Source organism: Rousettus aegyptiacus, unplaced genomic scaffold (assembly GCF_014176215.1).
Source record: "Rousettus aegyptiacus isolate mRouAeg1 unplaced genomic scaffold, mRouAeg1.p scaffold_m13_p_7, whole genome shotgun sequence".
Lineage (NCBI taxonomy): Eukaryota > Metazoa > Chordata > Mammalia > Chiroptera > Pteropodidae > Rousettus > Rousettus aegyptiacus.
In genome coordinates, this window is record NW_023416310.1 from 1,226,923 (window position 1) to 1,254,726 (window position 27,804).

A 27,804-nucleotide genomic window follows, 5' to 3' on the forward strand; every position below is an offset into this window, starting at 1 on the left:
ATTCCTGGCGATTTAATAAAGGGTTCACCCTCACCCAGTGATGGCCGCATTTACCGCTGCCACGCAGCAGGCCACGGCAGCCGTGAATGGCAGGCGGTCACTTACTGCTGGAAGGTGCCGGTGTTCACATTGCGGATGTTCTATGCTCGACCCACAGGGAATGTGCAGTCCATTATGTTAAAAAGGGCGTTTACACCCACCAAGACCACCCAGAACCACTTCTGGACTCCTTCCTTGTCCCAGCTCAGGGCCCCGCCTGTCTGTACCCAGTGCAGGGGGTGGCTTTCCCAAGGACACGACCCAGGCACTTGTCCCTCCCCAGACAAGGGCCACTCTGAGGGCTGTGGGCCTGGATGCGGGGCTCTTGGGCCTTGGGTGACTCCCACGACCCCCCACTGGGGGACAGGCTCCGTTCGCTCCTGGAGGACTTAGGGCCAGAGGCTCTGGGGGGGGGTGGTTGCGTCGAACACCTTCCAGCGCTCATCCGGCTCATCCAGCTGGTGCGTGAGGATGGCCCCGAATGCCGCCCCGCCCCCACCCATCCCTGCCAGCTTCTTCCGCAGAGGAGGGGGAGGGGTCGCGGGGGGAGCGGGTGGGGTCGCGGGGGGCCCTTGCTTTCCCGAGCTCCACTGCTCTCCCCTGCCCAGCTCCACCGCCCCCTCACCTGCCTATCCCTCACCCCTCCCGAGGCAGCCTCTCTCCCTGGGGGCCAGTGGCGGTCACAATGGCTGGTGGCGTCGACGCGGGCGGGGCAGCCGCGCCCCGCTGTCGCGCCCTGGCTCCCCGGGGCCGCGGTGCGGGTGTCGTGGCCATGGGCGCGCGCAGGCCCAGCGCGCCGGTGGACACCACGCCGACCAAGACCATCCTGGTGTACCGCAACGGGGACCCGTTCTTCGAGGGGCGCAAGTTCGTGCTGGAGCGGCGCCGCGTGCCCACGTTCGAGGCGCTGCTGCAGCAGCTGACGGAGCTGGTGGCGGCGCCCTTCGGGGTGCGGCGCCTGTTTACGCCGACGCACGGGCACCTGGTGCTGGGGCTGGACGCGCTGCTGCCGGGCGGCAAGTATGTGGCCGCAGGGCCTGAGCACTTCCGGAAGCTCGAGTGAGTGCGGGGCGCGCTCCGCGGTGGGGCGGGGCGGGGCGCGGCGGGGCGGGGCGGGGCGCACCGCGGGGCACAGCCCACTCCCCAGAGAATACGCCCCTCCCAGCGCCCCGATGTGCTGATGTGCTGTGCGCGGGGCTCTTCCCTATGCCCGCAGCTCGCCCGGGCGCAAAGTAGCCGGAGTCCCCAACGCCTCGTGGGGGCTGCGGGCCGTGCGCGCTCAGCAGGGCACTAGGGGCTGCCGGAAAGGGGAGGGGCGCGGGGGGTGGGCGAGGGGCGCGATTAAAATGGGGCGCTCGGGGCAGGTGCCTTGAGAAGGGATCTCTGAGCTAGGATCTGAGCTAGTTTGGGGGAAGGAGGGAGGAAAACCAGGGAGCGCCCCGGAAGGCCAGGGTCGGACCTGGGCCGCGCCCTCCGCGCCCCCCCACCCCGCACTGGTGCCCGGGGCCACCTGGGCGGCCTTTCCTGTGAACACCCTGTGGAAGCGGGTCACCGGCCCCCTCACAGCTGTCTCTCCGGAGAGGCTCTGACCCCGCCAGGACGGTGCTGCGCCTGGGATGCTGGCCTCTGAGCGGGGAAGCCCCTCCCTCTCCCCCGTGGTGTCCCCGGGGCAGGACAGCAGCTGCAGACAAACGGCTGTCCCGTCCTGGGAGCAGAGCGTGTGTCCAGTGCCAGGGCCCCTGCAGGAAGCCGGGGCGGGAATGGACTGGCCACGGTCAGCCCGCGGCGGGACCGGAGGGCGCCGGCGGGAATGGCGGTTCGGGTCTGTGCTCGTTAGCCAGGGCCGCCTCGCAGCCCCCGGAGCTCTTCCCGCGGGCGGGGCCTGCGGCACTCTCACTTTCCTTCCCAAGGGTACCCGGTCTCCTCACAGATTTTCTCGGCTTCCTCGGTAACTGTCGTGGTCCCAGTTCCTTTGCGGCGGGAACCCCTTCCTGTCTCGCCTTTCTCTTGGGCCGTCTTCCTGTGGGGCCGCCAGGGGTGCTGCAGAGGGTGCCGCGCTCACGGCTGCGTCTTGGGAGATGAGAGACAAACAGAAGTTACTACAAGAGAGAAAGCGGTGACCCGGCAGGACCGAAGCTGGGGTTCGAGTCCAGGCACAGCCCCGGGGAAGGCTTCTTTCCGCGATGGAAGGGGCGGGTTTCTCAGCCCCGCGTGGGCTCCTGACCTGGTTCAGCCTCACCCAGTCTCGCGTCTGCTTCGAAAGTTATTATTACTGTTTGCATGGTTGCTAAGCCCATTTCTTTCATTGTGAAATACAATGTATATACGGAAAGGTGCGTTTGCTTCTATGTGCAGTGTTAACAGTAGCAGCAACGCAAGCCTCCGTGTGAGCCACAGCCCAGAGGAAGGAGGAACATCTCTGGTATTTTAAACCCTGCACCGGCAGGTAACCGCCGTTTCGGCTTTAATAATAACCATCGTTTTTCAATGTTTCATGTTTTTGTACTTTATATAAATGCAATTTTATTGTATATGTTTTCCTGTTACTTGCTTTTTCACAGAATAGTATGCTTGTGAGACTCATCCCTATTAATAGCACGTAGCTGTAGAGCATTCATTTTTACCGTTAGGTCTTATGTCATTGATTAATGTACCAGTTTGTTTATCCAGTCTGTTGATGGATAATTAGGGTCGTTTTTGATTTTCCGCTGAAACGAGCAGCGGCATTGCTGTAAACACCCTTGTCTGTGTCTCCTGGGTCACGTGGGTGACACTCTCCAGGAGGGCGAATTGGTTGCTCTTGCCGCGTGACCACTTGGCACAGGCTTGTTGGCTCAGAACGGCATTCGCTATCTCACGGCTTCCGAGCCCGGAGCTCCCAGAGCAGCGGGGCTGAGCGGCTCTGACCCAGAGACTCCGGGGAAGGTGCTGGCCGCACGCCGGCTCGGCTGCCAGCGTGCAGCTCAGTGCCCCGGCCGTGGGAGGCGGCCCCACGGCCCCGCGGGAGCCTGTTCCTCGGCGGCTTGGCGGCGGGTCTTCCGGTGCCGCCATCCAGGCTGAAGCTGTGTCCACCGTTCCTGCCGGTTCTGTTCCGTGGCATCTCTCGCCATCCGCCCAGCTGCCTTCGTGTGCCGGACGTCACTTTAAACCTGTTCGTGGAAGTAACTTGGGGCCTGGAGTGATGCTGTCTTTTGCCAAAGTGGGTTTTTGTTTGCTGTGTCCCCAGTGGGTTACGATCGCCGTAATACAGCTTTAGAGTGTGGGGCGATTTGGGCCACCTGGGTGGCTTGGAGCCGGGATGTCCTCTGCTGCTAAGGTGCGGCTCCGTGGGTCCCAGCTGAGGGCGAGGCTGTCCACAGGGCGCTCGCTGCCGGTGGGCCCTGCACGGGCGTGTTTAGCCTCCCCGCTGCCGGCTCGCCTCGGCAGCGGCCCCGGGCCACGGCGGCCCCTGGGACAGGCTCTCGCCTGTGGGTGCCCTCCCCCACATGCGAGCCTGGTGGTCGCTCCCCATCTTGTCGGGCAGAGAGGAGTTTCCTTTCGTCCGTTTTATTGCTGTGGAAGGACAGACCAGCAGCCAACGTGCGCTCTCCCGGACTCTTCGCACGTAGTTTCGTTTGCTGTAGGATTCTCTGGGTGGCCGCGTCCCTCAGCCCACCCGCGGGTGGCCGCGTCCCTCAGTCCATCTCTGCTCCAACTTAGGGGTTGCTGGGGAGGAATCTGCCCTCGCCGTTCACGTCTTTGACATGAAGGGACGTGTTATGCTCTTTAGCCATCTAAAAGGTATTCTCTTTGACTTCTGCGTACTGCAGTCCCAATTCTGAGCCTAAGTGCAGACTTCTGGGGTTCCTTTGAGTCCCCAAGGTGGTCACTTCCATCAGCCACCGCGTCCGCAGACGATGCCCCTGACGCGGGCCGCCTCGCTCGCTGACCCTCCGGCCTCTTCCTCATGCTCTGTTCTCTCTCGGCCGCGCTGGGGGCACCTTGTTCACGCGGCTCCTCCGGCTAACTCTGTCACGCCAGTTCGTGTAAACCGTGTTGTCAGACCGATTCGTCGAGTTTTAAATTTAATTACTGAATTTTTCATTTCTGAAAATTCTACGGGGTTCTTTTTCAGACCTTCTCTGCCGTTCTTCCAGGTTTCTTGGTTCTGCATGTGTTTCCAAGCTCGCCTTTTCTGGAAGCACAGCTCCTCTGTGGTCTGCGGCGAGGACGCCGGCATCCGAAGCCTGTCTCTGCTTCCTGTCGCCTCGGCTGGCTTGCTCTCACCTCCCTGCTGGTCCCCGTGTTTTCTGACTGCGATGACCCCCTTTCTGTAGGGTTCCATTTGAGGAAATGCTTGGAGGTGCGGTTCCCCAGAGAGAGTTTCCAGGTTCGTCTTCGAGATGTGGGGAGTGCTCCCCGATGCAGAGATATTTCTGAGTAAATCGGCGCCTTTGGGTCCTCTGGGCCACCCGTGCAGTGTGATTTTGTGAGTGAGCTGGCTTGCGATCCAGATTTTTAATGCCATTTGCAAAGAGGCCACTGAACATCCTCTTGTTTTGGGGGGAAAACCCCCAGTTGCAGACGTCACGGTCGCTGGTAGGGTTTGTTTAGCGCCGTGACGTTTTAGGTCAAGTTTCCCACTGCGATGACCGTGTCGTGGGTCGGAGGCCACGGACGAGGCTGTACCCTTGTGGCTGTGTGATCTCCTGATGATTTTTTCAGGGACAGCTGCCGAATGATGTAGACAGAGTGTGTGTGTCCCTCTGAAATTTGTTGACACCTCGCCACCCCACCCCCGTGTGACACCATAGGATGTGGGACCTTCGGGTGGTGGTGAGGTCCAAGGGTGGCTTGCTCGCGAGTGGGGTCAGGGCCCTCGTGACAGAGCCCCGGAGAGCTCCCTGGGCCTTCGCCACGAGACACCTGTGAGCCGGCGGGGACGTCACCGCCCGACACCGTGTCTGCGAGGCCTCGGCCCAGGACGCGCAGCCTCCAGCGCTGGGACAAATCCGTGGGACAAACGGCGACGTTTCTACAGACTGACTCCAACGTCGTTTTCAGTATATGCGCGTGGAGAATTGTTTACGTTTTCCCTCAAACGTTGGTTTTGACGGCACGTCCTGTGCGTGAGCCGGCGGGAGGAGGCGCGGGGGCCCCCGCGGTGGCTCGCATGCCCGGGCGCTGCTCCGTCCTGTCTCCGAGGCCCCCGTGCTGTCCGCTGACCCCGACAGGCCTCTCGTTTCTCAGGTTTTCCGGGATCGATTAGAACATTCTGGACGTGTGGTAGGAACGGGGGGGAGGCTCCGAGCTGTTCCCGTGCCCAGGCTTCTTACTGTTCCTTATCGTTTTCGGTAGGAAGGGGCTGCCACCCGTCGCTGAGTGAGGGCGGGGACTCTGCACGGCCCGTGGCCACCGTCCATGCCCCTTCGCCTCTGTGACAGGTGCTGGTGCCCGCACGGGACGGTCACCAGGAGAGACGCCGGCTTTCACTGCTGCTTAGACCAGTGAAATAATCGGAATTCAGACTTTGGTGGATAGAGCTCCGGAGAGTGTTTTTCTCGACTTCCGCTGGCACGAGGAAGCCAGCGTGTGCGTTCTGTGGTCGCTGAGCTGTCGAGCAGTTAAAATTAATTTTCACCAGCAAATGAACTTTGACGTGAAACGTGGTGATATATTAACCATCCTGGGGCTTTTCTCGTACTGTAATGGCTGTGAATGGTGCATTGGAAAGATGAACACCGTGAAATCTATGCAAAACCTAGTCATTATTCAGACGTTTTCTGCATTTTCTGGAATAAATTAATTTGAGGTGAAAGAACATTTTTTTTCTCTATAAAACAAAATTTTATAAGCTAAGAATTACTTTTTTACAAAGCCCTGTTAAGCCTAGCATTAATGATTTTTTTTTTTTTGGTGGAGATAGCTACATTCACAGCAACCTGTAAAATCAGAGAATCGCGTGCATGTGAGTGTGTGAGAGACACCCCAAAGAGTTTGAATGACAGTAGGACTTTTCTTCTGGCGCGTTCGGTTTCGGCAGGGTCGGGACAATGACGAGATTCTCTGGGGCAGGAGGGAGCGGAGGAGGTGATGAGGAGCTGGGCGAGTCACCCCGGGGACTCTGCTGTGGCTTTGGGCGGTCGTGGGGCCCGGGGTCAGCTCACAGTTGTGGGCCCTTCGTGCCCTGGTGCAAAGGGGGACTGGATGAGATCTCCGTGGCCCCTCCTCGACGAGTGACGGCATCTGAGGGGAAACGATGCCGGTTGGAGACGGCGTCCCCGGGGGCCACCAGCGGTGGCAGGGCTGACGCCATCCTGCGGTGACGAGGCTGCTTGTCACCAACCCGGACGCTAGCGGCTTTGGGGCTGTGGAGTTTTATACTGTGATGCCGAAAAGGGGTCATCTCCTAAGAGGGTCAAAGGTGTTATCCAAATATTTACCTTCTAATTGGGTTTTTCTTTCTTTTGTATTTTTTTTTTTTTGCAGTTATATTCACATCGTTCCCAGAAAACCTGTAAAGATGAAAAAGTCGAAGGAAGTAAGTGTTCACTGCTAACTGCTAAGACTGGGACGAATTGGATGATATGGTAAAAATTAAAATGTCAGTATCGAATAATTGAAGTTTTACAAAAACAGCACTTTGTAGAGAACGCCTACGAAGAAACGTTGCTCTCGACACCAGAACTCGCTGGGCAGGCTTGCCAAAGCGCCGTGGTCCACCAGTCAGAAGGGTCTAGGACCCCAGCTCCGGAGACAGCTACCTTCGAGAGGCCCCGTGCAGTGACTCATTACGACTTTTCACTTTTGTTTCAGGGATTGGGAAAGACAGGGGTCAGGAACAGTTATTTTAAGTTATACAAAGCTGAAGGTAGTCACGACGCTCAGGTAAAGGGCTGCCCCACACTCTGGACATTTTTGTAGCTGGTGGACAGCCGAAGGGTCTCGAGGATGGAACATTCCATCCCTCTGCTCACATCACGCGATTCTTAGCGAAATAAGAACCACCGCCCTCCAAACCCCCCACAGCCTTTAAGCTACGAAGTAAAAGAGACCCACTCTTTTTCAAATAAGCAACAGAAATTGCCATGTTTTGATCTGCTTAGCCTGTCGGTATTCCAAATGTAACATGGTTTGTACTTTAAAAAAATGGACCTGTCTTTTGAGGAGTGTTTCGGGGTGACATGTTGTTAACGTATCTGCCTCTCTGGGTGGTAGTTTTGCTATCATTGAGTTTTCTTCTCCATAAAATGAGATGACAGTCTTTACCGTGAACGACTGTGGTGAGGACTAAACGATGAGCCTGCCCCACGCCCCGGCTCCGGCCGCTGTGGGCTCTCCTCCTCCACGTCCTAACGAGGCGGGACTCCTCTGTGCCCTTGGCCCGCCACGTAGTGTCCCACTGACGGACGTCCTGGGGGCTCCAGCACGGGTCACGAACTGCGACATTTAGCTGCTTGTCCCAGCCAGCACTTCAAGGCAGGGGATGCACCAAATAAAACGTACCCTTTACCCACTCAGACTGTAACTTGCCGGGGCGGGAGGGCTCGTTTGCAGCCGGAAGCGACTCTGGCGGTCAGCGAAGGGAGCGGAAACGGCGATGGGTTAGTCTCAAGGCCTCCGCACCTGCTTTTCCCTCTGCAGGTGAGGCGGGGTGGGCTGAAACGCCGATTCTGAGACGCGCCCTGAAGGGCAGGTCTTCGTTCTGAGTCCATGTTTATCCTTTGCACGATTCAGAGATTTAAAAAATGAAAAATGATCCCTGAGGAAATGTTTAGCCTTTTAGGATAGGAAGGAACTTCCAGGCCATGTCGTCAAACCTCGCCGTTTCCCAGCGGAGGCCACCTTGCTCGGGGCAAGATGGCCAGTGGGAGTGAGCTTTCCAACCTTGCACACCTGCAGGGGCCCGTCCCCTCGCTGAGTCGCCGACCTCACACTGGGGCGGGCCACAGGGGGCGTGGCGGGAGGGCCCGGGCGCACACCCTGCAGCGGGCGGGGGAGGGTGGTCCCGGCCCCCCTGCGCCTCCCACTCCTGCGGTCGAGCGCTGACCTCTGAGGCTGACCTTGTCTCAGGCATTTTGCTGAGACAATACGTCATCTCATTCTGTGTTACGCATTTTGAAAGCAGACCTCAGGAGAGAGGCCCAACTCTCCCCGGCTTGGCGTGCGGGAAGGGGCAGGGACTCCGGGCGGCGGCACAGCCCGAGCGAGGCGGCGACAGCCACGGGGGTGGGGGGCGGCGGTGCACGGCCGGGAGGCGACAGCCCCGGGGGACTCAAAACTCGGGCTTCTAAGTGCTGCGTCGGCGTAGTTTCTGATCCCCATTTTGCCAAAAGCTGCGATGAGATGTTTCCGAAGGCTTCTCGCACTCAGGACACCTGCTAACCGTGTGACCCCGGGCAGGTAACATCAGCTCTCTGGGTCCTCACTCCCTGGGTACCCGCCCAGTTGATTCGAGGGTGGGCGTGGGCGCGGGGGCCGGTGTGGACGCGGTGCCCACACGTAATGGGCACGGGGCGAACCGGGGCTCTGGCGACCCCAGCGCCTTCCGCCACTGGCGTGGATGTGTTCGGGTCACGCTGGACGCTTGGTTAAGGGCCGTAAAGTCCACCAAGCCCTTCGGCTTCTCCAGCCGGGTGAGTGACTCGTGTCCTCGAAACTGTCACCACCAGCCACGGTAATAGAAAACTGCATTTGCTTGGCGCTTCCTTGGAGATTCTTATATGAGTACAGAGAAAAAAAAATCCAGACTCATGGATTTAATTGCTGGAGTTATGTAATTAGGCAGGTGACATCAGGGTTAATGACTCCTTAACACATAAAATGAGCAATTGGCTCATTGTTTCCGTAGTTTTACGCGACCGAGCAGGCAGCCGTTCCAGGGGCGGCCGTACCCCAGGGGGTGGCGCAGGGCCACCTTCTCCTTTGCCAGCTCAGTCTGTGAGTTTGCGCCAGTTGCTGATACCTGTGGCTTGTTTTTTTCCCCATGGTTAGTGTGTGGGCGTCTGTAATTCCACGTGTCTTGTGACACTTTGTGACAATGAGGGGGGCTGGGCATTCCCACGCCAGCCCCTCTGCTCCGCGCCTTTGCTTCGGGGGCACGACTTCCGGCCCCAGCCCCGTGGCAGGGCCCTGGCTGGGTCCGGCTGACGTGGAACCCCTCCGGGTCTCCCCTGCATCTTCGTCAGCGAGGCCACCTTTGCTCGGGTTCTGGGGGCACAGGATTTGCAGTTGGCAAGTGTGCGTTGGTTTGCACTGAATCCTGAGACTCGTTTTTACTTGTTCCAGATCGTGCCGGTGGTGCATCGCGACATGCACATGCCTTCGCGGTGGCGGAGCCTCCATCACCTGCCCCAGTGCATCCAGTGAGTATCGCGGGAGAGGAGGCGCGGTGGGGGGCCCTCGGGGCGTCACGCCTGCCCCCCCAGCCCCCTGGTTCTCCACCGGCCCCCGTCTTCTGGGACGGCGCTGCGTGGCGGCCTGTCAGGGGCCACGCATCCTTCCTCTCTTGGACCTTGGTGGCGGAGACGCCGGGCAGCCGCCGAGCCGCCGTTCGGATGGGTTCCGTGCAGGGGAAGTTATGGCTTCACCTGGGGAGAGCCGAGGCTTTCCATGCCTCTCCTCCCGCGTGGCCGGGCAGCCGCGGGCCGTCGGGGGCGGTGTAGGGCTCATCCCGCCCCGGGAGCTGTTCCTTCCAGGACCGGAATGTGCGGGAGCCGGTGCCAGAGCTGGGTGGGGGTCCCCGGAGCAGGCGTCCATCCAGGGGACCGAGACCGCGTTGCCGGGGGAGGCCAGGCCTTGGGGGAAGCAGAGAGGGAACCCACGTGGCTTAAAGCACTGGTTCGAAGCCTGCTTCCCGCACACGCTCATCTCTGTGGAGTGGCCGCCTCCTTGGGAAGCGGGGCTGGCACCGTCCGCCGGCCACGTGCCCCGAGGGGGACCAGGTGACAGGTCCGAGGAGCCCCGCCCGGCTCCTCACGGAGCAGGAATTCTCCACGTGGCGCTCCTTCCCCCCAGTCCTCCTCCTATTGCGACGTTGTAATGTTTTAGGGTTGAAACCCCCGACGTGAAGATCGGGATGGTGCTCCCAGTGCCCCGTGCTGCTCCGGGGGACGGCGTGCCCGTGAGCCTCAGTCGCGGGCCCTCGGCGTCGGGGGGACGCTGGCCGACGCGTCCAGTCCTGGCCTTCGTCAGCGGAGTCGACCGCTCTTCACCCTCATGCTGGCGGCAAAGGGGCGGAGACCAGGAGGTGGGAAGCGAAGCCCCGTGGGCACCAGCAGAGCCCGGCCTGGGACACAGGTCCAAGGGCACTGTCATTAGTGGCTCCCGCCCCTGTCGCCTGGCCTCGAACCCTGACTCTCGTCTCTTTAAATCACCCTTCCTCAGGCTTCCGTGAAGAAGCCACTTACACATGCGAGGTCCTTCCATAAATAACCCCTTTTTTATAAATGCCTTTTTAAATCTGAGAACTGTCTTGCAACGATGAAAGACAAGGTATTTGTAAACAGCGTGAGCTTGTCTTGCTGAAAAGCATATGGGAACCTCAGGGGACATTCTCGGCTTATGAGTCCTTCCTGGCAAACACATGCGTCCCCAAAGCCACACTTTTTTGCACGACATCAGTGAGTCTCGCTAATTCGGACAGACTTTTTTTCCTATCACAAACCACGTCCCCCACGGCGTACGCTCCATGCTCTATGTTGGTGAACTGGAAGCCCCACTAGAGGGACCCAGACATCCATCCAAATGCAGGGAGAGACCTGGCCATATTTGCTCGGAGGGCTCGTAGCTGTGTAACCCAACACACAGCAGAAGACCGTCACGACGGCTTCAGGGTCTTTGTTGGCGGGAGAGGGGGGTGTTGACCCTTCCTCGCCAACGGGGGGCCGAGGCAGAGGGCCGGGGGCTTGCTGAGCGTGAGGCCTGCAGCAGCCCATGCGGCAGAAAGAACCGGGTGTCCCCGTCTGGGCTCCTGCGGACGCGGCTGGTCGATGCCGTGTGCATTCGCAGTCGCCAGTGTGGCCGGTGGCCGAGGCTCACGTGTCCTGGTCAGTCTCTAACTAAGCCGTGTGATGTGGTAAACCACTTTCCAATTTTATTTTTTTTTAATTTGTTTTTCAATTACAGTCGCCATGCTGTATCCTGTAGTTTCAGGCTTACGACGTAACAATTACACTTTTTAAAAGAGTTTATTTTTATCTGTCAATAGAGTTGTTAGTTTCAGGCGTGCGACATAGCGATTAGCCATCTGTGCCCCACACGGAGGGCTCACCCCATTGGTCTTGTGTGATACGGGAAACGCTGCGCAAGTGGCAGCCGTGGTCATCATTGTCACCATCACCGTCACCAACCACCCGACGAACGTCCATTCCTCAATCCATGTGCTGTTTTTTATTTTATAATGTTTAAAATGTTTCCTATTAAAATGACCATTTCCAGTGCCCACAGCCCTAATTGCCGTTGGGCTATGCTCTACTTTATTTAACCAAATCTCCAGACCAGACAGTTAGGTTGCGTTTGTCTGTCTGTCTGTCTCTTTGTTTGTTTAATAAATAATCCTGTGAGAAATGCCTTCACAGGTAAATCCTGGTCCTTTCCATGGGCGTCACGGAGCAGGACGACCGGTCAGGGGTGACCGACCCGCGGATCTCGCTGGTCTGTGTTACCGCATCCCCCTTCGGGAAGGCCGCGCTCACTTTTACCTACGACGACGCGCGTGTGTGGGCGCGTGTGCGTGCGTGTGCACATGTGTGTGTTAGCTCCTGTAACTTTGGGGGGCACACAAGTCAGCCATTGCGGCGTGCCTCTTTTCCCACGCTCACGATGAGAATGTGTATTAAATACCTTTGGACATTTAGACAAAAATACAACGTGACTTTGTTGAAACGTTTGTCTTTTATTATGATTCACGTATGCTTGAAAGACTTCCGGCATCAACTGTTTAGGAAAGCCAACAAGTGGGAAGGTTGTAGCAAAGATTCTGAGTGATTCTGTCACGGGGCGGGGAGTGGCATGAGGTCCCTTTCCTGGGTTTGCTTTGGGGCAGACGACCTGGCCCTTGGCAGAGTGGGAGCCGTAACTGAGAAAACCAGTTCTCTTTACTGTACATTATCATTTATATTTACCCTGAAAAAATTAAAAATTACTGGCATATTAGGAGAAAACGACAACAGAATAACAGCCACCATAGATAGTAACCTAAAGAATTAGAAACCGGAATCGTAAAGTCGAGCTCCTAAATTGTTAACTACCGATCGTTACTTTTAGACTTAAAGAAACAAGCCTGTATTTTACATTACTTTACTGAGTCACTAGAGTTTGCAACTGTTGCCAAGTGGCTTTGACAAAGTGTCACAGCTTTGTTAACATCTGACCACTGGGTTTGTCTCCCCATCCCCCCAAAAAACATAGAAATAATAAAATCAAGCCCCTGAGATCACTGTGAAGCTGCCTTAAAGCTGCAAGAATGAAATCGACTGTTTCTGTTATCTTTCCAAAGGATTGCACATTTCCCTCCTTGGGACACGCTCTCTTGGCTGTGGGAAGGGAAAGCAGCTGACGTTTTAAAGGCAAAGTTTCCCCCTTCGTTCTCCGAGGCGATGCCGTCTGCCGCCCTCCCGACCGGTGCCCTGGAGACGCGTGGTTTTCAGTCGGGTTCTGGGCTGCTCGCCTGGCATTTCCTGCTCCCCGAGAACACATCTGCCCAGCGTCGGGTGTGTCGCTGGCGCTGAGCCCCGAGCCCTCTGCCACCCAGACGGGTGACGTGTGGTCACTCTCATCGCTCTGCAGTCGCCAACCGTCCTCTGAACCTCCCGCGTGGTCCCTGCGAGTCCCGCACACTAACGGTCGCGTGTCTTTCATCCCTGCAGCGTTTTCACGAATGGAAATCTGCTGCTTCCCCCCATCCGAGTCGTCATACCCAAGCAGAGGCTGGCGGAGTGGGAGAGCGTGCTGGCCACGGTTAACGAGAAGGTCTTCCCTCTGGGGGGCGTGCGGAGGTACGGCCTGTCCCTGGGGACCGGCGGGCGGGGGTCACCACGGTGCAAGCCTGCTGGACCAGCCAGGCCGAAGGACTCATCGTCCCCTCTGAGTTCAATGCTCGGAGGCTTCGCTGAGCTCCGACCTGCTCCCTTCCCGCGTCCAGTAGCGCTTCCGGGTGCGGTGGACGCGGCCTCACCGGACAGTCATGTCCCCGCTGGGGGCGCCAGCCTCAGCGTTTGGTCAGTTGCTGCCGCTGGGACGAATGGGGCCTCCCAGGGGCCGTGTGGGGCGCTGGTGTCTGAGCGGAGACTCAGCGGTCAGGGGGGAGGTGGGTCCTGCAGGAAGGTGCCCACTGGCTGACCTGGAGCCAAACCTCGTCTCTGCCGCCTGCTTCCCGTCGCCTCGGGCCCTGCGCATTGTCTGGGGGCCTGTTCCCTCGTCTAGAAACCTGGGAATCATAGCATCGCCTGCCCGGCCCGGTCTAACGCGTGAGAAGCGCTTAGCGCTGGGCGGCAGCCAGCGTGGCCTGGGGACAGTGATTGTGGACCGCTGGGCGCTGTTTTCCGAACTCCCGTTCCCCGCCCCACGCCTTCGGGGACAGGTTGCCGGGTGGACCACGGGCCGCGTTGGTAGCGTGGTGCGCCCGTCTGCGCACACGTCCGCGCTGGGGGACGCTGCGCTCCCGCGCACCTGCCGCCATGGAAGCGCCACGCGCGGACACGTGCGCACGCCCACGGGCACGCGATTGGGCTGGACCCGCAGCTCACACGCCCACGTCTCCACGTGCAGGATGTGCCTTCTCCCGGAAGGTCCTTCCCCTTTGACCCCACGAACGAGTTCCAGCTTGCCCTTCGCCTCGCCCGCGCCCCCTCGGGGACGCGAAGAGCTGGAGGGCGCGTCTCGGGGGTGGGCGCGGCGCCCGCTGCGACTCCCGCGAACCGTCCCTCACCCCGTCTGCTGCTGGTGTCGCCTCGTCACTGAACGAGGTTCTGGACACACACACACACGACGACGTGTGTCTCTGCGGCCGCCTTTCCCGGGGAGGCCCTCCGGACGCTCTCCGGGTGGGGCCGCCCTCGGAGCGGAGGTGTTCGGGGCCCGGGGGTTCTCCGCACCGCGTGGACGGCTCACTTCGGGCGTGCGCCGCCCCCCGCCCCGCCCGCGGCCCCACTCGTCGTCCTCCGTGCCCCCGGGCCCTGCGCCGTGCTCGTCCAGTCGCCGGGGCTCGTGGGCTCCGAATGGCGCTCTGTGTCCTCCGCCTGCCCGGACAAGGCCGTAAGCGCTCACGCTCCCTGGTCTCCCCCGCCCCCGTGACCCCGTCATGCTGCGATGATCTGGGATTTGAATTTGGGGTCATTATGCAAATGCTGATGTAAATTTCGACAGCACGCGCAGTGCGGAGGGTCGGATCACTGTTTCCTCCCGGTCTCTGGCCGCGGGTTGCGGATCTGCTGTTCCTTCCACCGAGCCACGCCCTCCAAGGCCGCCCTCGCGGGGCCGTCCACGCGCGTCCACGCCTCACGCGGGGCCCGTCCACGCGCGTCCACGCCTCACGCGGGGCCCGTCCACGCGCGTCCACGCCGCACGCGGGGCCCGTCCACGCCGCGCGCGGCGGCTCCGGCGGCTTCTGCCGCCTCCCCTCGTCCGCGTCTGCGGATTCTTCCCCCGCGAGATCTCCGCGCTGCGCTGCGCGGCTCGTCCTCCGCACGTCTGCGCGCGTTTCTCCCCCCGCCGCGGGCTCACCCCGCTTCTCGGCGCCTGCACGTGGCACCCGCGCGCGCTCCTCTCTCCCCTGCTCAGCGCCAGCTCCCCGCCGTGACGGGGCCGCGCCGCGTCCCCCCGCCGCCCGGCTCACGCCCTGTCGTGTTGGTCCCCACGACTCTGAGTCCACGGCAGCCTTCCCACTTGTTTCCTTCTGTGGTTTCTTGTTCCACTTTGATAATACCCCCCTGGACTTCTTTTACAGCGTTTCTCATTTTTATGTTAAATTCTTGGTTTGTAATAGGTGCTCAGGGTTGAATGAATTGAATTGTCTCTTAAATGCATGAGTACGTGCCAAAGAGGAGTACAGAGTATAAAGCAGACAAAGATTAGTCTTTCGGTGCTTATGAAAAAGAACATCATTTGCTAGTAAATGCTGCTTTGTTTTCCAAGTGTTATAACAATCTAAGCCAATTTGTATTAATTTTAGCTGTTAGTTAAAATTAATTGACCACCAATCAAGAGCTTAAAATGTTCCTGAGGGCCTCCGAGCACTGTACGTAATTAAAAACAGACCTTAATTAAACATCTGCACGTGGACAGCGAGCCTCTCCCGGGAGGGCGCCCGCCCGGGTTTGAGTAGCCTGCTGGGGTGACGCCCGCTCACGAGTGCGCCGGTGTCCAGCGCACGGTCCCCAGACAGGTGGCGTCATCCACCGAATCAGCCCGCCCGAGACCGCCCGCCCGAGACCGCCGTCCGGGACCCGCAGCCGCCTCTTCCTCCCTGTCTGCAGGCTGTTCACGATAAACGGGCGTCTTCTGCACAGCGTCCAGGATTTGCAGGACAAGCACTTCTATGTCGCCGCGGGACTGGAGGCCTTCAAGAGCCTCCCGTACCTGGAGAGCCCGGGCGCGGCCGCCGCGGCCCCGCAGTGAGCACACCCGGCCCTGGCCCCACCCTCCCCCTGGCGGCCGACTGGGCTATGGGCTATCTTCTGTAGCCAAGCTTGGGAGTCTCGTTTTACACATGATGCCGTTTTGGATTTTTGAAGTTAGCCCTGGAGGATCGAGTGTCCGGCGCAGTCACGAGGACGGCAGGGTCTCGTGGCAGGGAGCGGGGGCGGGGGGAGAGGCCTCTGGCTTTTCTCTGGGGACCCCGGAGTCCTGGCGGCCGCGGGAGCTGCCGCCATCAGCGTGAGGCCAGGTGTCCGGGTTTGGGGGCAGCAGGCGCTCCTGGTGCAGGAGCAGCGACGTCACGCGGGCTGGGGTGCGGGCCGGGTGCAGCGCCGAGCGCATGGGTGTCAAGGTGCGATGCGGGAGGCGCCGCTGGGGACTCCTGTCCTCGCACCCATGGGAATGGGACAATGGCCCCTCCTGTTCTCAGGGACTCGCGCCTGAGGGACGCCCAGCAGCTTTGCCCCGAGGCAGGAAAGCCCTGGATTTTCAGGGATCAGGCACTGAACGGACGCCTTGGGGCCCGTCCTACCCCTGGGGCTGGGAGGCCCTGGGGCTTGAGCTGCTGTCCCCTGGGGACAGGAAGGCCCTCCCCCTGGGCACAGCCCCTCCCCAACCCCAGAGCCACAGCTGCTTCTCCGTCTTTATAAAGCTGTTTTCAGCAGAACTTTAAACACGTCCAGCTGATAAACACGTCCAGCTGACTGCCTTTTGTCTTTCAGAACGGACACGGACACGGAGAAAGACTCACAGAAGAAGAAAGTAAGTACTTTCTAGAAGGGAAGGGTCGAGCCTGGCGTCTGCTGGGGGGACCAGGGCGATGTCCACATTTCGTCACTTCCTTTTTATAGTTTTTCCAACTTACAGTTTGCTCTGTTTAAACCATTACAATGGCCCACGGGCACGAGAGTCTCTGAAAGGTCATCAGTCAAGGCTCAGGCAGGGGTCAAGGTCAGGTGCGGGGCAGGCGGGGAGCCAGGGGCGGCCCTGGAGTTGCTGTGAGCCCAGCCCGCGTGCCCATGTCCCCAAGGTGCAGTGTGAGGTGAAGGAGTGCGGTGGCTTTAGTGACACCGAGCCCGCGCGTCCCCTGCCACCCTGTACCCTGTGAGGCCCTTTGGGTTGCGGGCGACTCCCCAGGTCGGGGCGGGGCCCCCGCGTTCCGTCACTGTGGCCGCCGGGGTGACGGGGCCGGGGTCTGACGTTGGCGGCCATGGTCGCTCTGCGCCCTTTGCTCTGAGTCACGGCTGCCTCTGTGCCCTAGGGGGGTGGCCCCCCGTCACTGTCCTCTGAGTGGCCTTTCCGAGCCCAGATAAACCCCTGGTGTCTTTGTCTGGGAGGCTAAATAAACAGAAGATGATTGCGACGAGCGACGCTCAGAATAACCCAGAACCCAGCCCCGGCGCCCCTGGCGCCCCCCAGGCCCGGCCATTTCCTGCTTCTAGGGCGGGCGGGCTGCGGTCTTGTTTCCGGTGGACGCGGCGTCGGCCTGCGGGAGAGCCTGTCGCGTGCGGCAGAATTTCGCTTGGTGCCTGTGCGGGACGGCAGGGCAGTGTTCACACGTCACTGTCCGCAAGTGGAAACTTGGCAGTTTGCGTCACATCCAGTGCAACAATGGTGGAGGAAGGTGTTCTAGTTCAAAATTCTATTAAGCGCCCGAGGTCAAGAGAAACATTTGTTTACATGCTTTTGCCTCATCGACGAGCAAACGCTTTGGTAAAGATAGAAAGAAAAATGCAGAGAAGGTGGCTCGCACCTGATGGTAGGGCAGAATCGGGGCGCGCTTGCAGTCGGGGCGCTCCGCTCTGCGCCGTGGAGTGGGGCCCGGCCGAGGTCGAGGTCGCCCCGGCCATGGGCGGGGTGAGCTTCGTTGCTGTCCAGGGCGATTTTAGAAATCCAAGTTCTCTTTTTACTACGATGCAAAACAAGCTTCGGTGTGTTTTTCATTTGGTGTAGTTTTCCGTTTTGAAGTGTGTCGGGTGCTCCTGGGTTAGAGGTTCCGGCAGGAGCATTTGGGGTCGTTGCGGAAGCAGTGGTTTCATTAGGCTCTACGAGGTGCCCCTGAAGCCACCCTGTCTTCCTTGGACAGGACGCGCCTGTCCCCATCGAGTGCGGGCCCTCGCCTTGCCCGGCGTCCCGTGGTCCCCTGCAGCCAGCAGGCGGCTCCCGTCCTTCCTGGCGAGGCTCTGCCCCGTGCCCTCAGGCAGGGAGAGAAGTGCGTTGTCACCTTGCAGAAGAGCAGTGCGGGGGCGGCGTGGCTGGATGGTGCCGGAGGGGGGCCCCTCAGGTTGCTGGGCGCCGTCCGGTGTCGCCCGGGAGCTGTGGGCTGGCCCCGGGCCTCCTCTGAAGAGCCGGTGGGACCCGGACACCGCTGTTCCGAGCACACATTTTATTCTTAATTTGTACCGTAGGAGGACGCCAGAGGAGGAAGCCCTCATGAGCACGGCCGCATTCCACTGAAAGCGCACGAATCTGTTTATTATGCCAAAAAGAGACACAAGAAAATGCCGGTCAAGCCTTCAGTCCGCAGCCGGGCAGGTAACGTGGCGCTTCCTCTGGCGGTCAGTGCTGGAAATGCCGGGCACACCTGGCCACCCTGCGGGAGGGCCGCACAGTCCACGGGGGCCAGTGGGTTGCGTGGCTGTGTGGCCATGGGAACAGCGGTGGCAAGTTCCCTCTCTACAGATGGGTGGAGTAGGGTGGCCCAAGGTCTGCTGTGAGTCGTGATGCTGGCTGCATAGTGGGGTGGCCGGGGGCGCGGCATTCCTGCCGAAGGCGTCTCCCCGCCTGGTCCCCTCACCTCTGTCCAAGCATGAGAGCAGTAGGACGGTCCCCGGGGCTGCAGGCTGGGCGGGCGGTGAGGACAGGCCGGGCGGGCGGCGAGGATGGGCAGGGGGGCGAGGCCGCGGGGGTGCCGGGGCGGAGAGGCCGATGGCTCTGCCGCTGGGCGTTGGCCATGAGCCGTCGGTGGCCGCATCTGCGTCCTGCGGGGTCAAGGGCCGGGGCTGCTGCTTTCTCCTCTGCTGTCGCCTGTTGCTTCTGATCAGGGTGAGGATAAACTTTTCGAGAACCTTGGGATTTTATAAGCATTTAATACATCCGATTGTAATTCTAATTATAATCGATTCTAATTCTAATGGAAACAATTTTTATGTCAACTGACTTGAGTACGTGGCAATAGCCAATGTGATACACAGTTTGTTAAAACTCATTTCGTTCGGACCCAGTTCTCGAGGTCGTTCTGAGCTTGTGAAGCTGCTCGTCCTTAGATCTGGTGCTCCTGCCCGCTGGGAGGTCATGTGTCCACTTCTAACTGAGTTAACTGGACGTCCGAGCGCTGAGCTTTTGCTCTGTTTTGCCTCTGGGACGGAGTCCCGTGTGGGACACAGCGCTGACCCCGACGTCCAGCGCCCAGGGCCTTCGTGGGGACGGGGACGTACTCAGGGAGACGTCTAGGCTCACCGAGCCCGGCGTCTCCGCTGAAGCAAGGGCCCGGGTGATGGGCACGCTGGGCTGGGTGGTGGCGGGACCTGGGTCCCCGGGTCCCCGGGCCAGAATGTGTGAGGGGGCCACCGGAGGCCCAGCGGATGCTGAGCCGTAACTTCGATGTGGGTCAGAGAGTGTGCAGAGGATGCTGGTTCGAAGCCCCCGTCTGTGCTGTTTTTCTCCAGAAGGCGACGTGTACAAAGCCCAGGCTCCTCACCTGGAGACCCGGGGAGCGCCAGAGGTCCCAGAGGAGCAGGACGAGCAGGTGGAGGTGCCTGGGGGCCAGGTGGGTGATGCGCGTCGCATGACCGTGCCCGCCGCCGTCCTGCTGCTGCCGTCAGTCCCCGCCGGCCTGTGGCCTCACCGCCCACCCCGCCCCCCGGCTCCCCGGCCTCTAGAAGGTTCTGCATCCCCTCCAGGTGGCTGTGGCTTGTCCTTCATATCCCGCGTCACGCATTTCCCAACTGCCCGTCTCCTCCTCACGCTCTCGGCCACCAGGACCCTTAACACCGGTCACAGTTCGCGATGGCGCTCAGTGATCATCTGTGGGGTGGTGGCATGAGAGAGTGACAGAGACGGAATGAAGGAGGGTGATGATGGCATGTCAGGGGGACGGGGGGTGGGGGGACGGGGGGATGGGGGGCGGGGTGACGAGGGGATGGGGGATGGGACGGGGGGACGGGGGACGGGGGCACGGGGGACAGGGGCACGGGGTGGTTGGATGGACGGAGTGTCAGACGACGTGGCAAGACCAGCCTGCTGTGGGTGGAGAGGCGGCCGCCTCCCAGCACGGCCGCCATGGCGAGTCACTGCTGACTGCGTGGTGTCTCCGGTGCCCTGGCCTTTCTGCGGACCTCGGTCCCCAGGGCCCAGGCATAGCGGGGCACCAGTCCTGCTCAGAGGAGAGAGTGCCAGCTGCTCACACTGATGTTTTTGTTTCAGGATGACCAGTCACAGATGTCTTTTAAGAAAAGATTGCCGGTGAGACACAGCACAAAGGGAAAAGGTACGTCATGCCCACGCTAGAGACTCAGAACGATGTGCTCTGTGACGGCTCCGCCTGGGCGAGGCGCCTGTCACCCCTGCGGTGGCCAGCTGTCGAGGGCGTCTCCAAAACGCACGGAGAAGGGCCTCGCTTCTCGCGCACCCTGCCCCCGCCCGCCCCTCCTGAAAACCCACAGCGAGGACACTACCCAATCACAACTTTCTCTCCTCACTTTTTCCACGATTGTTTCTTTGTAATTCTTTAGATTCTTAGTTTTAAAAGCAGTTTATAAAGGGTTTTCACGTATAGCTTTTTCTGATGTAGCTATTAGTTATGAAATATAGGAACACGATATATTATAGTTTCCAATGACATAATGCATTGCAAATTGTAAACATCCTATGGATGTGTTAACTGCTTGTATTATACAAGGTGGATATTTTACAGTCGAGGAAACCGAGGCACAGAGAGGGCGGGGACCCCTCCCAAGGTCACGTGGTTATTCTCCACGTTACTGTTACTGACTTGTAAGTAGCCAGAGCCCCCTCCCAGGGCGTGTCCTCCGGGTCCAGTGGAACCCAGGGGAGGGACTCAAGGTCCGCAGGTCATCCATGGCCTTGAGTCGTGCCTCAGACCTTTGTCGATAACGTCCGTGCTCTTTGGAGGTGATTTGGTCCCTGAAACAAAGCAACTGCATCTGTTCTGTTTCTTTTAAGTGTGGTTACTACGATCCTATGAGGTAATAGGGTCCTATGAGATAAGCTGGTACTGAGGGTTACCTGACACTTGCTGACCCCTCCGTGCCCCCTCCCCCGCCTCTGCGTGTGAAGACTCGGGCCTCAAGCCCCTTGCAGACAGGTAGGTACAGGAGTCTTTATCACAGGGAAGTTCGAAGGGAGCTCTGCTAGCTGGTGGGAGGAGCGACGTGCGCAGACGCCCTGGTCACGGGGGCAGGCTGCCGCCGGCCACGCCCCACGCCCCACTCGCTGCCCTCTGAGCATTTAGACGTGGTAAAGTCAGATGGAAATAACCCCAGGGGGGGCCCGGGAGAAAGACAAGATGACGGAAGAACAGCCGCAGGGCGCGGGCGGGAGTGGAGGGCGTTGGTCTTCGGCACCAGAAGGAGCCAAGCGACGGGCCGGGTCACAGGCGCCGGTGACGTCGGACGGCGGCGCGTGCTCCCTGCGTCAGAGGCGCCGGTGACGTCACAGGCGCTGGTGACGTCGGGCGGCGGCGCGTGCTCCCTGCGTCACGGGCGCTGGGGACGTCGGGCGGCGGCGCGTGCTCCCTGCGTCACAGGGGCCGGTGACGTCACAGGCGCCGGTGACGTCGGGCGGCGGCGCGTGCTCTCTGTGAGGGAGCCTTTCCCACTGTTTCTTATTTGCGGACGGAGGAAAACAGACTGAGGACACAGGCTCATGATGGGCTTGGACCACCCTGCGTTATCGTTATTATTTTAAAATAATCTTTTCATTTTTAAATTACAGTCGGCATGCGATGTTTATTAATTTCGGGTGCGCGGCGGTGATTAGACCGTTACACACCTTACGAAGCGCTCGCCGCGACCAGGCTCGTGCCCACGGACACTGTGCAGAGTCGTCGCAGTGTGAGCGACTGCGCCCGGTGCTGTGCTCTGCGCCCCCGTGCGTGACGCGGCGTCTGCCGGCTGGGGGGCCCCTTCCATTTGCGGGGCGCCGTCCGCCCATGCCGGGCTTTGGTGTCCGGCCGTGGGCGCTCGCCCGCCTTCGGCGGCTGCTGGCAGCGTGCGCCAGCGCCCGGGGGCGAGACCGCGGCCCGCGGCTCTGTCGCTTTCCCCGCGCGCGTTCGTCGGCCGCCTCGGCACGTCGCACGGAGCGAGCGACGCCTGCGGCCGAGTGCGTCGCCCGCCCTTCCTTTCCGGCGAGGCTCCGAAACGTCTTCGCCGATTCGCTCGGAATCATTCGGGCCGTGGGGAAAGCCGGGGCCCAGGGGCGGTTACCGGACAGAAAAATTGACAACCGTGTCTTCGGGCCCCGAACTGTCCAGCAGCGAATCTCCGCGTCCGGTGAAGCGTCAGGCTGGCGGCGTGTTCAGGTCGCGGCGCGCTTCTCGGCGGGCGCCCGTGGTGGCCTCGCCGCCGCCACCCGGCAGCCATGGCGAGCCTGATTCTTGGTGGCCTCTGACCCCACGACTGCCATCGAAACGAGCCTCCTCTTGAAACTCTCAGTTCTTCTTCTTTTTTCTCTCTGTTTCAATTTTCAGATTCCCGCAGCTGCTGCTTGGCGGGTTCATCTCCCTAATCGACTCTTCTAGCAGCTTCTCCGATTGCGTGCTCGGGGAGTGTCAGCTCCTCCGGCTGCCCGGGCGCGTCTTTCCGTCTCACTTGCCAAAACGTCAGGGCTTCAGGATGGCTCCGGTCGGGTGGCGTGGCGCCTGCGTGCGATCAAGCCGAGGCGCGTGTCAGCGAGAACGTTGCGCTGTCAGGGCTGCGGGCGCACAGTGGCAGGCGCGCTCGGGAGTGTGCAGCTGCAGCCGGACCGGCACCGCCATGGGGCGCGCGCGCATGGCGGGCACCCCGAGGGCGTGGGCGCCCGCAGCCGCCGCGGGACGGCCGGGCGCGATGCCGATGCCGGGCCGCAGACCTGCGCTCGTGCGTGTGAGTGTGTTCCGTCTTGTCAGTGGCAGTCAGGTGTGCACCTCTAGCTTTAGCATTTTCATTTAGACTGAATATTCTATTTTTATTGTATTGCGATTTACTATTGAGGTTTTTAAAAAATCAGCCGCTTGGAAACCCGAGCAGGTTGGCGGTTTCCGGCTGTTCACAGAGGACTTTCGGCATCTGCGCTTTATGGCTCGCTGGTCTAACTGGAGGGACAGTGTTACCCGCTCAGTCCCGCCAGGGGACAGGGAAACGCCACCACATGCCCGTGACCTCCTGCTATTAAACCGTGTGAGTTTGAAAATACAACACAATAACTACTATATGCTTTTTTCTTAGAGAAATAAAAATAAGATCAAAATCCTGCCAGTTGCCCTGTGATCTCAGAAACTAGAGTTCGCATAATGTGGACCTTTCTGTGTAATAATGTAATAAACACAATTATAATTTTACTGAAATAAGCTTTAAATTCTCTCTACACTGGTCAGCATGGTTACGTCCCCCTAACTCCTTTACCCACAGGTCTTACAGCAAGAGCTCGTGGAATTTAGACCTCTGGTCAGTTTAATAATGTTTTTTTCTCTCTCTCTTTTAGCATCTCTCAAGAAGGGCAGAAAGATGAAAAAAGCGGTTCCGTTTCCTGGTGAGTGAGGGGGTGGTGGGTGGCCGTCCGTGGGGCGTGTGTGACCTGCGCTCTGGGAGCTGCCCCACCGAGATGTCTGCGGCAGGGCCCCTGCTCCCCGCCGGCGCCGCGTGTCCCCGTACCTCCATGCACGGTGGCCTTCCGCCGGGCTCACCTGGCCTGAAACAAGCCACCTGCTCTCCCGTCCCCACACAGCAACAACCTCTGAGCCACGCTCTGTGGGCACGAGTTTTACGGGATGACAAATGAAGGCGCTATGCGCGCGGTGGCCCCGCCCCTCGGCCGGCGGTCAGCTCCGGCGACCTTTCATGGTTCAGGTGTGCAAGTGTTTTAACACGTTACTGCACTTATCCTCACGCTAGAATTTGAGGGGGGAAAAATAGAGAAGAGAAAATAAAGCTCCTGGAACTTGTAATAAGAGGGCAGGTTTCAGACAGGAGGCACGTAGGGGCACGGAAATGACAAACTGTTGGCCACATTTAGAGGCCTGTCGGGTCGTGGGTTCGATTCTGGGAAAGAGCGGCACAGAGCATGTGCCGTCCTGGAAAGGGCCCATGGGCCATTGCAGGGCGAGGCGGGCGGGCGGGGCTTTTGAGATACGTTTCGTTCTGTATTGATACGGCACACCTGGTGCATTCATGTTTGATGTGCTTTTCTATTATATTTTATGGTTACGTATCAGTCACATGAACAAACTTTAAAATCAATTCTATTTGTATTTCGCGCATTAGAATTTTACGTTTTTTAGGACGGCTTTAGGTGCGGGACTAGGGGCCTGCGGGTGACGTTATTCTCTTATTCTTTCATTGATCGAATGTTTGGGGCGCACCTTCCTCGTGCCAGGCCGAGCAGGCGAGGGAGACGCGATCGCTGTTGGACGTGGGTCTGGTCGAGGGGTGCGGGGCGGCAGTGGGGAGCCCCCGCAGGGCCTCCTGGGTTTGCGTGTGTGTGTGTGGGGGGGGCGGTTCCAACCCCTCTCGGTCTCCCGGCCGCGGCCTTGCGTTCGGCAGCCAGTCGCGTTGACCTTGTGCCCGCTTTTGGTTTTTCTCCCTTCATCGCCCCTTTTTCCAGTTAAACGTCTCCGTGACGATGAGCGCCGTGTCACGCGTGCACGTTTTCACAGTTCACCGTGCGCCTCGCTCGCCTGTCACCGTAATCCTACATGTTTCAAGAAAGAACCGAAAGGCGGGGAGGGGAGGCGGCCCTGAGGCCGGGCGGAGGACCCGGGGCCCCTGTCATTTCATCGCTTTCTTTAAACCCGGGGCGCAGTTCCGCTGTGGGTGCGGGGCGTGCAGGGGGTGCAAGGGCCGGACCCCGCTTCGCCAGCCTCGGCCTCATTTGCCTTGGGGTTGGGGGTCGGGGCATGGAAGTGCGGACAGGCTGCAGGGCGCGTAGGACCTTCCCCCCGAGCCCGGCGGGCCAGGCGCCCCGGCTCTGCCTGTGGATTGAACCAGACGCGCGCGCCTGGGCAGGCTGGTGGCCGGCGCCCTCCGGGGCAGCCGCGCGCGTGCGCGCGCGGGGGTGGTGGTGGGGGGCGGGGCAGTGGCCGGGCTGCTGCCCCGCCCCCGCACCGCGTGTGCCGTCTTAAAGGTTCTGGTCTTTATCGTGTCGGGAATGTTAAAGCAGAGAGCTGTGATCAAGTTTATGGTCTGACAACCCCTCTGACGGTGCGGCGGGTACGAGGGCACACGGGGACTCGACAGCCCTTTGGGGGGCAGGGGGCGGGGAGGCAAGAGGCGCAGGGAGTGATGGATTCTGGGAGGGGACCGGATGGACCACACTTGGCCACAGAACAGACGTGAGGGGCGAGGAGGAAGAGGGTTTTGGGGTTCAGGAGGAAGAGCAGGTTTGAGGGGCGGCGGCCGCAGACGCATCAGCTGCATTACCTGCTCCTCTGAGGCCCTGCGAGGCCTTTTGCAGAAAGTGTCTTTCCACCTGTCATTTCCAGTGACGTGCTGGTTTTCGGGCACGTCCTTTGACTTCCTGTGACGAATGGCATCTCAGTGTAGGGACAGCCCACACCGTCTGGCAAGTGATATCTGGCTGGGGCGGGTCGGTGTCCCGTAACCGTCCCGCGGGCCGCGGGCCACAGGCCGTCCTGCCGCGTCGGCGCCGGGCCCGGAGAAGGGTGATTCCGGACGCCCCTTCGCCCCGAGTCCTCCCTCTTCATTTTCCTCCGTCTGCCGTCCCCGCCCCAGGGACCCACAGAAAGAGCAAGACCGTCCTTTGGCTCTGAGAGATTTTTAACAGCTAATGAGCTAGATCCGTGTGCTTAGCGCTCGGCAGCACGCCGTTCCCGCTTCTCGCGGGGGCCTCTGCTGCTGTCCGTCCTGGTTTATGCTCGTATGAGATCGTGTCTCCCAGTGTGAGTAAAGTGAGGATGCGTGTGTGAGCACATTGCTAGCGTGACAGCCTGTGGGAAAATTATTAGTATTGTCACCGTCGCTATGAAATCAATGACGTTGTAGCCATGCTGGTCATTTTATGATTTGTTTTACTTGGTTTAGATGACTACTATACTTATTGGTGATTTTGTTTTATTTTGTCTACTGAAAACAAGAAAAAGAACCAAATGACTTTCTAGATGAACAAAGTACACCTGCACTACTAAAAACCCCAGGAAAAGTTGAAGATCACAGAGAACCCCCAATGGGACAGCAATCCCAGGAATCGTCACTGAGACCACCAGGGGGAAGACCCGAGGGACGAGAGTCGCTCGAAGAGTCACCCTTGAGACAACCATCCCAGGAACAGGCATCTGAGGAAGAAGTGTCACTTGGACAGTCATCCTGGGTACAGACATCCCAAGAGCAGATACCCAGTGGAGAAGAACCCCCTGACCAGCCGTCCTTGGGGCAGCCGTCCCAGGAACAGGTACCTCATGGAGAAGGACGCCCTGATCAGCCATCTTTGGGGCAACCATCCCAGGAACAGTTACCCGAGGAAGAAGAGTTGCTTGGACAGTCATCCTGGGTACAAACATCCCAGGAGCAGGTACCCGATGGGGAAGGACCCCCTGACCAGCCGTCCTTGGGGAAGCCGTCTCCAAAACAGACGTCTCGGGAAGAACAGACTGAAGAACAAATACCTTAAAATATCAGCCATGTTGTGAAGAGCAATATCAGAAGATAGAAAAGATTATACGGCAAACGAAAATAAAATTAAACTTTTTTCACATTATACTGAGAAGGTACGCTAACAGAATATTAAAATTGTGAATTACATATTTTGGCGGCCATTTAAGAAGTGATTAAATTCGCCTGGAATTCCGTCCTGTGTCCCCTGCATATCAAACGGGGTAGGGGGGTGGGGAGAAGTGGTCAGTGAGACCGCACGTGTGTCCACGCCTGGCTCGGACCTTCCCTTCACGCTAGGACATCACCCCAGTGACTCAGCCACCCTGAAAACGACACGCACGTACCCCGTTATCTGTACTCTATTCTTCCTATTTAAAAGTGAATCAGGCATCTTACAATTATAAGTACATGAACACACATAAAACTCACGCCCAGTTCACATACACATCCCCGATACGTCAGGAATAGACCGTAGGACCCCATAAAGTGGACATTTTTGTTGGTTAAGAAGTTGGACTCTTAAGTCTCCACCGATGAAGTGTGCAGACTAGGCCCATGCCTCAGTTTACTTATCCCTATGTTAGGGCTCATAGTGCCTAATTCACAGGTTGTTGGGATAATTTAAAGCGATAATGCTCATCACACAGCACTTACGCGCTGGACACACAGAAGGCACTAGGAAGTGCTGGCCACGGCCGCTACTCCGTTTTGGCGGTTGTGTTTTTCTTGCTGAGGGAAGACCGGCAGATGGTTCTACCCAGAGCCGAGGCTGAGATCGTTACTGTGTTTGGCGCCAGGGTTCACGAGGCTCTCGATGGCCGGGGAAAGAAGTGGGAGCAAGGATTTTAGGGCTGCCGAGCTCCAGGGCTTTCCCGTTTGTAACTAGTACTCCAGGTCGGCACAGGGAAGGGGAAGGAGGGCTGTGATTTCACCACCTTTATGACCGTAACTTTGTTTCACTTTAAGGAGAAAGCTGTCATCTGTCGGAAGCCGTCTGTGTCTCACCGTTAGCCTTTTTGGCGGGTGAGTCCCCAGCTCCATCCTTAGTGCATGCCGTGGTGTTTGAAAAGGGGCTCTAGACGCCCCCATTTCTTTCTTGCCTGAGACTCCTGTGCCGGTGGCCCGGGGCACGGCATTGCGGGGAGAGGATGGGCCAGGCGCGAGGACCCCGGCTCTAGGCCGCCACTTGTGGCCCCCGCGGTCCTGCGTGCCCAGATCATCCTCCCTGCGCATCCTCGCCTGTGCGATGAGGCCGATGGTGGGGGGGCCAGGAGCAAAGCAGGAGATGGCGGCGCCCGCAGCAGACTCGGTGCCGTCCGGTCAC

The 27,804-nt window shown here is 59.4% G+C and overlaps 1 protein-coding gene across 1 annotated transcript; it reads left to right on the forward strand.

Annotated features, from left to right (window-relative positions):
• Positions 1-811: 811 nt before the first annotated feature.
• DCDC2C (doublecortin domain containing 2C) lies at positions 812-27,478 on the forward strand. Its single transcript, XM_016155822.2, has 12 exons — positions 812-1,098; positions 6,508-6,559; positions 9,307-9,383; positions 12,888-13,016; positions 15,495-15,632; positions 16,377-16,416; positions 18,063-18,189; positions 19,323-19,423; positions 20,080-20,143; positions 23,356-23,403; positions 25,964-26,593; positions 27,447-27,478. The coding sequence occupies exons 1-11, from the start codon at positions 812-814 to the stop codon at positions 26,494-26,496; spliced, it is 1,596 nt and encodes a 531-aa protein (XP_016011308.2). The 3' UTR covers positions 26,497-26,593; positions 27,447-27,478.
• Positions 27,479-27,804: the final 326 nt, after the last annotated feature.